This window comes from Staurois parvus, unplaced genomic scaffold (genome assembly GCF_062004578.1).
Source record: "Staurois parvus isolate SC_StPar_1 unplaced genomic scaffold, SC_StPar_1.0 ptg000365l, whole genome shotgun sequence".
NCBI lineage: Eukaryota > Metazoa > Chordata > Amphibia > Anura > Ranidae > Staurois > Staurois parvus.
Genome location: NW_028318161.1, coordinates 407,183 through 419,696, shown reverse-complemented (window position 1 = coordinate 419,696; position 12,514 = coordinate 407,183). Strand labels below are relative to the sequence as shown.

Below are 12,514 nucleotides of genomic sequence, written 5' to 3'. Positions count from 1 at the left end.
ACTCACAACAGCAAAATCAGTCTGTATATGCAGTAAAGCATGTTTGTTAGGATCCATGCACACTGGGTGTTTTGATAATGCCGGTATCGTTAACTGTGTAAAGTCACGTTAAAAACCTGAGTTTTTTTAGCGTTTAGTGGCGTTTTGTCACGTTTTTTCGCATTTTTAGTGTTTTGTTTTTTTTCGTCAAACATCCAGAAATGCTGGTTTGCCGCGATTAGCATGTTGTGTCACATTTGTCAGCGTTAAAGCATTTTTGCATCTAAAAAACTCTAGAAACCCACTAGACCTGTTTGTTTTTTTTTCCAGCCAAAAATTGTCCCTGCCAAAAAACGTTGATTTCAGTCTGTGTGCATGGACACATAGGATATCATGCTGGGGAGTTTACTGGCTGTAGAAAAAAATGTCAAAAGCCAAAAACAGCAGCTGTAAAAATGTCCAGTGTGCCTGAGGACTTATACTCACTGTGGAAGGGGTTAATCCTCTGCATTTTGTAAAAACACTGTTTGATCCTGACTTCTCTGATACTTCCCTTCTTTCAGTGCCCTCCTCTTATCTCTGGATAAGGCATATCGTGTGGAGACATTGCTCATGCTCACTTTGGTGTGTATTGCTAGAGAGGTTTTTTTTTTTCTTGGTAGATGCATGTGCTCAGCACAAGGCCAATCAACACTGCCCATACAGAGGTCAGGGGTTCTGCATCCTCCTAGAGTAGAAAGAAAACTCCTCCTGCAAGCTTTAACCAGTGTTCTACTGGACACTGATAGAAGTCACAAGACTGCTCTAACTGCTGATGAGAAAAGGTATTTAGCAGTTTATATTTACTAAAATAATTGCACTTCCATGTTCTGTGTACTGTGGGAGACCAGGTATGGTGAATGTAGGGTCCTTGGTTTAGTAACTCTTTAAGAAATCCAAACTGTTGAAAATTGCTTTTTGTACTATTTGTAGGACCCAAGAGAGTTGCTAAGATGTCGATGAAAACCATAGAAAGGTGGATCAGATACACAATTTCTGGACATACTGTTCAAACTTTCAAAAGTCGAGCCACCCAGTGGTAATAGAGGTCATTTCACAGGACTTTGGCTTCAGCATGGACAGAAAACTGGTGGGGTGCCTGAACAGCTCTTCAGAGCTGCTGCCTGTTTGTTTGTTTTTTTTGTTTTTTTGTTTTTTTCTTTTTTATATGGTTGGTTCAGCATGACAAGTTTGCCATGCTGTCCATTCAGGACTAAGCCTTGGGGAAATGGGTCCTGCAAACAGACGTTCCACTTTAGTTAGGTTATTTTCTTTCTTATTTCTCATATGCTATCCTACAGGATAATTGGGGAAAACAGAGCTGGTTGCTTGGTAACTCAATTTCCAGGACAGCAGGAAAATCCCTCTGATTATTTAAGTGTTTCGGGGTTTAAAATTATTCACAGTACATTCTATTTTCTTTTGGTTCTTAGCCACTTTCCACACAACCTATTGTAATAATAAAGCTGGGTGAATGTTCTGTTGCCCTGGGCAGATGTCGTATGGTGTCCTACCTCGTGTGCGCCCTCGGGGGCCACGCAGCGATGCAATCTGTGACCCGCTGTGTCCACTAGGCCACTATGCATGGCGCTGGTACCAATCACAGCAATCACATGTCGGTTCTTAACAAACAATGGCTTGTCATTCATAGCCATTGTTTACTACTGTGATCTCTGATTGGTCACAGTGATCACATGGTGCTGGGTCAATCACAGTGGAGCTGTACCATGTGATAGCTGTGGCCAATCACAGCTATCACAATAGTACACAGTAGCAGAAGCAGTAGAAGTAAAAAAAAAAAAAATTTAATTTGGGTACAGTGTTTCATGATTGAGTAATTGTCATTCAATATGTGACAGTGCTGAACTCTGAAACTTGACCTGGGCTGGAAGGGGGTGAAAGTGCCCAATAAATATGGTGGTTAAATATTACTGAGGCAGTGAGTCTGAGCTTGTTCTTTTATTGTCTGTGAGCCTTGTGTTTCCTGTTTTGGAAGGGGGGAACTACACTCGTGCTATCCTGGAAGATTTCTGGAAATTGAGTTACCAGGTAACTGGTTTATATCGTGTTTAGAATAGCAAAAAAGGGAAATTCTTAAGAGGTTACAGCGGTTTTTGCTTGGGGAATTTTTGTAGTGTGGACAGAGTTCTCTTTTCTGTGTCTGTAAGAAACGAAATGTATGCAAGAAACGAGTGGACACATGAATGAACAGTTTAGGGCAGGGGTGTCCGAACTTTTTTCAAAGAGGGCCAGATTGGATGAAGTGAACATGGTGGAGGGCCGAACATTTTTCCGAACATTCTTTGAACCATTACAATTAAATGCAAATAAATTATTTTATGCCAAATTAATTGCAAACGACATACTTTTTATTTCATAACATTAAGATCAACTGACAGCTGAGTTTTCACAATGTATTGAAAATAAATTTAAAAAAAACTTACCTGCACTAATGTGAAGGGTGAAAAAGGTAGCTGGAGCTGAAGTCTCTGCTCGGCAGCCGGGAGGGGAAGAGAAACACACTTCACGCTGGAAGCCCGGCCCTGACGTCACCGCCCTCTGTCGCTCCCAGCGCGGCGCAGTCACGCATGCGCACTGCTCTCAAGCAGAAGACTGTCTGCCACAGAAGGGAGGGCCGTGCGACAGCCGCATTTACACAGACCAGGGAGAACGCGCCGCAGTCAGGCATGCGCTCTGCCCTCTGCTCTCAAGCAGAAGACTGTCTGCCATAGAAGGGAGGGCCATGGGAGGGCCACATTACACAGAGCAGGGAGGGGCTGTTGGAGGGCCGTATTAAACCGACCCCCGGGCCGTAAATGGCCCGCGGGCCGGACTTTGGACATGCCTGGTTTAGGGAGTCAGACCATTCCAGTATGCTGAAGGTACTTTATTCTTCCATTTTAGAGCTCTTTCACATAGAGCATGGTCCATACCAATCAGCAGGGGATCCACAAGCAGATAGCTTGCTGAATCCTGCGTAAACTGACCTTTTTCTTTGTCCTCCCTACCCACAACAGCATATATTTCCCTTTTTTGTCACCTGTCCACTAAGATTTGGAAAAAAGCCCAGCGTAACCTCCGGACTGTACAGAGGGCTGTGTCACCAGTGCTGTAACATAGGAGAGGGTGACTTTTTTTTGCTGGCCATATACGTACAGATTTCCATTTGAAATGTTTCATAAGAAAGTTCATTCAATTTTCTAATTGTTCTTGAGGTCACATCGACGTTCATTTTTCTGCCACGGTGACTGGAAATTTTGAAGGAGCAGAATAGAAAATTTTTCTGGATCGAACAAATTTTTGGACAATGTATGTGGTTTTCATTCAGAAATGTACGTTCATTTTAAAATTGAATACAGCAAGTGAAATTTTCAACAACATTCGTCCATTCATCGAATATACAAAGAATTTTCATACACATATTTATGTCTGAAAATCAATAAGTGTATGGCCAGCATAAGTAACAAGTTGCCAATAATCAGAACTTCTGGGTATTTTGCTTAACGTCTAATGACAAAATTGGTGGGGGAGTTGAGTGCCAAAAAGTCAGCATAATCTGCTGAGAAGAGGGAAAGGTGAGTGACTCTATTCGTTTGCCCAGCCTTAGCAAAGGCCAGGGTAATGCTGGTATAGATGGAGCATAATTCAAATTAATTTACAATTCAATTCAATGTAAAATCGGGCAAACTGTTAAAAGCTTACATATTTCTATACAGAAATGTTCCCTTTAAAATCTGAGTTGGCCATCATTCAGTCATAATAAATCTAAATGTCAAGCATTTCAAGTTACATAAGGATTATTGCAGATCATTTTGATGAAGGTTTTTTTTATTTATTTTTTTTCAGGAGTACATTTTATCTATTGGCATCACAGATCATCCTGCAACAGTTTGGTTTTCAGACGTGGAAATAATCGTGCCCTTGCTTGAAAATGCCCTTACATACACATAACTGGTTGCATTAATAAAGCAAAAGGGGAGCCTTGTGATCTTTGGTCATCTGGGAAACGTGATGACGGCCTGGTCCATGGTCAGAAAACTGGAAATGGAAAAGAAGAGGCCGTCCAAAGAAGATCGGGCGGCTGCAAGTGAGATGGAATACGAGATGGGAGATTGCAGTGGAGAATCTGATGAATGGACCAGCTCTGAAAGTGAAGCAGAACAGCAGGGAGGAAAAAGTGCCCTCAGCAGCTACGTTAACACCCTTTTTCAAGGCATGGACATTTCCAGTAAACCACATAGACAACTCTGCAGATCCCCTTGTCTGGACCGTCCCAGCTTCTCTCAGAGCAGTATTCAAGTTCCCCTTGAACAAGCAACAAAGTCAGAAGATGCTAAGAGCAGCCTAGACAGAGAATATCAAGCAAAAATGGACTTTGCCTTGAAGCTGGGCTACAATGGGGAACAAATCCAAGCTGTCCTCAACAAGTTGGGGGCAGATGCTCTTATAAATGATGTCCTGGCAGAGCTGGTGAGGCTAGGCAATAAGGGAGAGTCAGAAGCACAGACTAGTGGAGGCAGTTTGAGTAGCAATCTTGTACCTAGAGGTCCTTGCACCAAAGAGATAACAAGTCCTGAACTTTCTTTAGAAGATGAAATTGTTGACAATTCAGATAACCTCAGACCAATAGTCATTGATGGAAGTAATGTAGCAATGAGGTTGGTATACTTATTTACTGCAACAAGATAATTTCTAATAACATTAAATAATTGCACCAATATTTTGTCTGCCTTGGAATTAAGTTTTTTTTATTTTTATAAAAGTAGAGATTTGTTGATTAGACACTAGAGGGGACCCTCAATTGCTCAATTCTGTCACTGTGCTCCTGAGTAAGGGTACATTCAAGCGCCTATATTTTCATAATTCAAGTTTTATTGAGAGTTTTTACAGTATAAGACGACATGGGTAACAAAAGGTCTTACAGCAAGACTCTCAGGCCTTTGGGTACTGAAAGGGGTTAAAATTCTGAGGTTCCCTAGTGGATCAGTTTATATTGGGGTTAGAAAGGTGGGGATGGACAACAGATGTTGGTTACTATTCCATTATCCAGACCAAAACAAAGGAAATCTGGCTTGGAATTTGTAAGCTTGGTCATGTAGTGATTGGATGAGGTCTACCATATTACAGATGGAGTTCAGTACACTGTACTAGTCCTGAATAGTGGAGGTGTATGGTTGTCTCTGGAACTTTGGGATTGTTACATTGGAAGCACTGATCAGGTGGAAAAGCAAGGATTTTTTTATTATTGGGATCTTTCTTAAAGTGATTCTAAAAGGTTTTTTTTTTGTTATTTAGAAAAAAAAAACACATACTTACCTGCTGTGTACAATGGCTTTGCACAGAGAGGCCACCATCTTCTTCTTCTCAGGTCCCCTGCCAGTGTTCAATGTACATATTTCACAGCACACCACGGATCATCAAATGTTGCCTGAGAAGTTTTATTGAAGAATGCTCAAATCACAAAAGAGTGCACTGTTTCGGAGTCGTGCAGGACCCCTTCAGTAGGCATTTGATTATTTGTCGCAAGCTGGCAAATATGTACATTTACACATATTTTCGATACATTTTGCTTGTGTTACCATACCACTGTAATGTGCATTTAAAAAAAAAAAAAAACACTCTTCTATATGCTGTAAACATTGCTCCAAACTGCACTACATCAAAACATGAAGACGAAAAAGAACATACCTCACACTGTGTGCGTTTGGATTTTTGCTCCCCAAAGGCAAGGTTCACATTTTTACCTTGTAGGAACATGTGCAAAATTGAACTTAATGACACCCTCACATCCCTTGCTAATGCACATGCCAAAATGCATGGTAACAAACTACCATACTTCTTGGTATGGCATGATTTTCTAAAAGGGTCATGCACATATTTTTTTTTTTTTCTTTTAAATAGGGCAACCTATTGAAATAAATGGGCTGCCCAAAGCTCAACACAATTCGATGCACCTGCATAGATGTGAATGGGACCCAACTAACAAGATGTTGGCCTGCTCCCATAGACTTGCACCGTAAGAAGGTGCATTGAAGCACAGCTATTGTATATTATTCAGCATTTATGGCTGCATCCATCTACAACTATAATTGCAAATTAAACCTAGAAACACGGTTTTATGAAAGAATAAGAATTATATCAAGCTGGCTTCTTTTGCTTGTATAGTTAAAATGTTGTGTTTTTTAAAGGCTATTTTCTCTAATGTACATTAGTTTTAAAAATGTCATACCATTGGAATCTTTCCGGAAGCTAACTACTACACTGTTGCAGAATGACTAATGTACCAGGCTTTAAAGCACATTGAAAAAGTTTTACATCCGACTTATTTTTACATTTGCAGTGTATCTAAGTATATAAAAACTGTGCGTTCTATTTAATTTCTGCCTACTGTTAGTGCTAATTTGGTTAACTGTATTTTGATTTTACAATACAGAAATTCAGAAGTATTTACCAGCCTACAAGCTTATTAGTTTTGACTTCTTTATAATTTATATCCAAGGACAAAAGATAATCTACAAGTATACAAGTAAATAACAATTTTACTAAGGCAGCCACTTGGTCACTACTAAAAGCACCGTTCATGCTGCAAAAACACTAAAGGATGTGTTGGTGGGTTTTATATTTTTAACCTTTTAGCATGCTTCAGCCTTTACTAATATTTCTTTTGCAAGCAGCATGCTGAAGATCAAGACCACTGCTCAATACAGAGCACTGTGGATCAACATCCCTCTGCCCAGTGCTCCAGTCAACAAACTTCACACTCCCTGAGCAGTTTTGTTGGTTTGAGCACTGTGTGGGAGCATTTTGGACCACTGCTTTTCATATCTGGTATATCCTTTTTTTTTTTTTTTTTTTTTTTTTTTTTTTTTTTTTCAGTAGCTAAAATGGTGAGGGGGTCCACGGGATGATTATTAAAGCTCATTGTAATTTGTGTAATAGTGAACAGGCTTTATGCATTAGTAGGGGAGCTTTACATATGGATGAAGCATTCATGCAACCACCTGGATTTGATTGTTTTCTAAAGCTGCAGCAGGTTTATCTGGCTTACCAAGTCCATATCCAACACAGCAAACACTTTTCTCCTGTGCTGGGAATGGACTCGCCAGAACCAATATGAACGTTCTGGAATATGCACTGCTTGCTGCCCTCAACAGACCAGGGCGGTCCAAAGTCACTAAATGCAATTGAAAAAACAAAAAGACGGCGCACCGACCTAGTGCATTATCGTTTAAAAATATTTATTGAGAGAAAAAGGTAAGTATCATACTCACAATGGACATAAAAAACACAGGCATATCACAGTGAACAAGGTGTTCAATCCAAACAGCATCTGAGTCCATACGATGGAACCCTGGATGACCAACTGGCTGATGCCTTTGGAGGACTCAGCCTCTTCCTCAGAGCCCTGAGGAAGAGGCTGAGTCCTTGAAACGCGTCAGCTAGTTAGTCATCCAGGGTTCCATCGTATGGACTCAGATGCTGTTTGGATTGAACACCTTGTTCACTGTGATATGCCTGTGTTTTTTATGTCCATTGTGAGTATGATACTTACCTTTTTCTCTCAATAAATATTTTTAAACGATAATGCACTAGGTCAGTGCGCCCTCTTTTTGTTTTTTCATTTACAAGTCCATAGGTTCCCTTTTACCAGTTGTAGTGGATGGAATTGTACCTAACAACCTCTATTCGCATACAGCTGAAATGCTGATATCACAGAGTGAAGGAGAAGAGTATGTTTGTTTGTTTCTTGAATGTTTCATTTTTTTGTTCATTTTCTATCTGTCCTCCTCACTTAGTCATGGCAATAAAGAGGTCTTCTCATGCCGAGGAATACAGCTGGCTGTGGAATGGTTTCTGGAGAAAGGCCATAAAGACATTACTGTCTTTGTACCAGCTTGGCGGAAGGAGCAGTCTCGACCTGATGCCCCCATCACAGGTATTTTATTTTTATTATTTCTGCCTTTAGGATAAGTTACCAACCAGTTAAATATTTTAACACTTCTTATGTATGCCCTAATGTTTGTGCTAAAATGACAAATGTACAATAAATGTTAACTCACTGAATTGTGAGCACTTTGAAAACTAGTCTAGCTGACTTACTGGTTTGATTGCTCAACTTTAGGGTTTCAAAATCTCTTTTGAGCAATTAAACATTTTAAAGTAATTTTTTTTTTTTTTTTTTTCGTTTTGGGTTGATTGGAGAAGCATTAGAACAAGATTCATCGTCTTTATTTGTCCTGTTTACCATTATCATTGAAAGTAAAAGAAAATTCCACATTTTGGGTTGTCTCAAAAAGAAAAGTAATAAGGGGGAAGTCTTCCAATGGGGACACTAGTTCTGGTGACCTGGAGGTCCCCAAGGAATTCCCTTAACTTCCCTGGCAGTAATCCCGAGTGTGGCTCGGGGTTAATTTTCAGTACCAAAAGCGGTAACCCCGAGCCACACTCGGGATTACACTGTAGTGGTTCTTGTGTGATTCCCCCGATTCTTACCTTGTCCTGTGATCCCCCGATGTCCTCCAGCCATGTCCTCTGGCCGATGTCGGCATTCGTCTTCTGGGTTTCCTTTCCTGCGAGTGTCACGACGCGGGGGGGTGGAACCGGCGGGAGATTCAAAAAAGTAAAAATATGACATACACACGATACATTGTAATCTGTTAGGATTACATTACTGTATCAAACCATTTCACCTCAGTTTTATTCCTAGTGCTTTGTCCAGTGCCCTGCCTGCACTTTTATCGTTCTTTCTGCCTGGAAACTTGAGAACGTCCATGGCATCCAAAAAGTGTCCCTTTTTAGGTCAGAAGTGGTTTTAGACCAGCTAGAAGACACAGTGAATTAGAATCACCTGTAGAATTGTGCGATAGTGATTCATGGGGAAATTCATCATCAGACACTGAAAGTGAGGACAGCGACAATTCTGCGACTGAGCTCAGTGATATGCGAACTTGGTGCTCTATTGACTGTGGTATGGATCAGGCAGTGCCCCCAAGATTCCCATTTACTGGAGCATCTGGTATGAAAGTAGACATTGAACATGACAACATCTTGGCATACTTACAATTATATCTGACCAATGAGGTTATTGAAAAAATCGCTACTGAGACAAACCGGTACCAAGAGCAACAATTGACTACTCTTCATCGGAAGTTTCCAAGAAGCAGAAAGTGGGAACCAGTGACCAAAGATGACATTTATGGGCCTAATAATACTTCAGGGAGTGGTGGAGAAACTCCTGCAGAAGTGTTATTGGACAATTAATAAATTACTTTCCACTCCATTCTTTGGCACAGTCATGTCAGAGTACGAATTTTCCCTGATCATGAAATGTTTACACTTCAAAAACAACTTAAAATTTCATGAAACTACTCATCCTGCACCAAAACCAGGGGTGGACTGACAACTCATGGGGCCCCTGGGCAATTGGGGATCATGGGGCCCCTGTGTCCTTGCCCAAACTCAAAAAAGCCTATGATAAAGGTACCAGGGGCATCTCATGGGGCCCCCTACTGACTCTGGGCCCTCGGGCGGTACCCGAGTTTCCAAATGGTCAGTCTGCCCCTGACCAAAACTAAAGAAAATTTGGGAAGTATCTCAAATGATTGTAAAGAATTTTCAATGGCGCTATGTGCCAGAAAGATATCAGCATAGATGAAAGTCTAATGGCCTACAAGGGAAGGCTCAGCTGGGTACAATACATTGCATCAAAGAGAGCACGATTTGGCGTAAAATCCTACATGCTATGCGAATCATCAACTGGCTACATTTGGAATTCAGTCATATACACTGGAAAAGGAACAAAATTCAATCCAAAATACAGCAACTATGAAATAACAACATCTTCTGTTCTTTCATTAATTGAGCCATTGCTAAAGCAGGGCTATTTGGTAACAACCAACAACTTTTATACATCTCCTGAACTTTGAGTTTTTTCTGCAAAACAAAACAGATGCCTATGGAATAGTTAGGGCTAACTGGCGTGACATGCCACCAATGTTTGGCAATAAGAAGCTTAAGACTGGAGAAATGGTGTCCTGGCAGAAAGGTAAAATGAGGGCACTGCGATGGCGTGACAAAAATGATGTGTGCCTAATGAATACAATTCTTAATCCCTCCACTGTTATGGTACGCACAAAAGGTGGGAAAGAAATCATGAAGCCACAAGTAGTGATAGACTACAATAACAACATGGGAGGTGTCAACAGAGCCAACCAAGCAATGACATTCTACCCAGCAATGAGGAAATGGCAAATGAAGTACTACAAGCAGATCTTCAGGCATCTTCTTGAGCAATGCTTGTGGAATGCCTACATTCTGCTAAAAAAAAACAAACAAAAAGTGACAAGCCTGTGATTCATTCTGACTTAATTTGGAAAATTGCCGAACGTATCTTTGTGAACCACTAAACACCATCAATGGCTGTGAATAGAGTTTGTTGTATCGTTGGCATTGTCAACCCAGAACGCCTGACTGGTCGTCACTTTGTGGACTATATCGCACCAACCGAGAAAAAGTCAGCACCTACAAAGATGTTTGTGGTTTGTTGCTCGAAGCGAGATGACAGTGGAAAAAAAATCGGAAAGAAAACCAGGTTCCATTGTCCTGATTGTAACGTTGAACTTTGTGCAGTCCCATATTTCAAACTTTTTCATACCCGAGAGGTTTACTAAACCAATATGCAGTGTCTAGTAATATTGCACCCTTGTTTGGACAAATTTAAGTGTTTTTGGTTTGGCTACATTATTGAATTATCATACCTGGGTTGTTTACTAGACTCTTGTTTGGACAGATTTAAGTGAGTTATTCCTAAGGATTACAAGCCTACAATATAAAACAACAAATTTCCATGTAAAACAATGTACTGCTTTGACATTCAAAAATACTGACATAATCAGACCGCCAGGGAGGTTAATTTGCAGGGATTTCCTCTCACTCCCTGTTTGGCTATGGGACAGGAAGTGAAGGGAAACCTCCGCAATGGGACACAGATGGCAAAAAAAAAAAAAAAAAAAACACTGACAGGTTATAAGCCTCCCTTGCTCTATCCAAAAAAAAAAAAAAATGCCTATAGTTCTACTTTAACATTTTACTTATGAAACATCATGATGGGGGGGGAAAAAGCACTGTAAGACATGTGCATAAGCTTCTTTGGAATAATCAGAGCTTTTCATGGAGGAAGGCAGGCCAGTGAGGGTCAGAATATAATCGTCAAAGCGGGCGTTCAAAGTTTAAAATGCCAGCCCAACCCAGATTTTAATTGACAAATATAGATGGACTTGCCAAATATTCTTTAATCACTTTCCCTCCAGAGGATTTACCTCCTTTCCTGACCAGGCCATTTTTTGCGTTACGGTGCTGCATTCCTTTAACTGCCAATTGCATAGTCATGTAACGCTGCATCAAAATTAAATTTATGTCCTTTTTTTCCCCCACAAATAGAGCTTTTTTTTTTTTTTTTTTGGTGGCATTTGATTGCCTGTGTGTTAGATTTTAAAAATCTAATTTTGTCAATTTAGGGCAAAATGTATTCTGCTACAGGTCTTTGTTAAAAAAAAAAATCCCAATACGTGAAAGTTAAATGGCTGTGTAGATATACTGGAATTGTTTTTAAATATTTTTTATTTTTTTTTACTAGTAATGGCAGCGATCAGCGACTTATAGCGGGACTGCGGCGGGCATTCTGACACTGGAGCGAACTGACTTTGTGTCGCTGACATCCCCAGTGATACCAATACTGTGATCAGTGCTAATAAAAAGCACTTACACTGTACTAATGGCACTAGGCAGGAAGGGGGTTAACATCTGGGGCGAGCAAAGGGTTAACTATGTGCTGTGTGTGTTTTAATATGAGGCTGTGTCTGTGCTTTCCACTGTAAGCACACTGCTTTGCATGGCTCAGTGTGCTGGAGCTGACAGGGAAGAGAATTGTATTGTTTACAGTCCTCTCCCCCATCAGTAATACTTGGCAATCACTGGGTGCCGGCGAGTAATCACCGCCTGGGACCCAATGATTGGCAGCCGAGACTGAGAATGGCGGTGCGGGTAGGGCGCACCCCCTAACCGGAAATGCAAAATCATGTATATACATGATTTTGCGCACCCCTGCTGCCCTGTAGCAGAAATACTGCTACAGGACAGCAGGAAAGTGGTTAAAAATAGAAAAAAATAATTTACCAGTACATGAGAGAGATGACAATAATGGATCATGAGGAGGAAACTGGCAGTTATTACTATTTGTAGATATGAATGATAGTGATCTGGAAGTGCTTTATGTCATGAACTTGCTTTTTTTCTCAGAATGTGTTGCACAAAGTAATGCTCACACGTAATTTAGGATGAAGTATGTTCAGCAAGTTCATGGAAAAATTTAATTTATTTAGATTATAGCTGAAAACTATGTGAATACAAGGAAGTTAAAGCAAATCTGTGCTTTGGCCATGCAAGTTAAAGCAAAAGGTTCACTTTAATGGCACACCCATCCCTTCCTCATTGCTTT

The 12,514-nt window shown here is 40.5% G+C and overlaps 1 protein-coding gene across 3 annotated transcripts in view; it reads left to right on the top strand.

Moving 5' to 3' along the window:
- Positions 1 to 12,514, top strand: part of ZC3H12B (zinc finger CCCH-type containing 12B) — a 98,416-nt gene that overhangs the window by 65,222 nt on the left and 20,680 nt on the right. For all 3 annotated transcript variants that reach the window (XM_089685178.1, XM_089685179.1, XM_089685180.1), the window contains exons 2-3: positions 3,865 to 4,676; positions 7,815 to 7,954. In XM_089685178.1, the coding sequence (XP_089541304.1) occupies positions 4,030 to 4,676; positions 7,815 to 7,954 (787 nt within the window). In that variant the 5' untranslated portion in view covers positions 3,865 to 4,029. The remainder of the gene's footprint in view (positions 1 to 3,864; positions 4,677 to 7,814; positions 7,955 to 12,514) is intronic.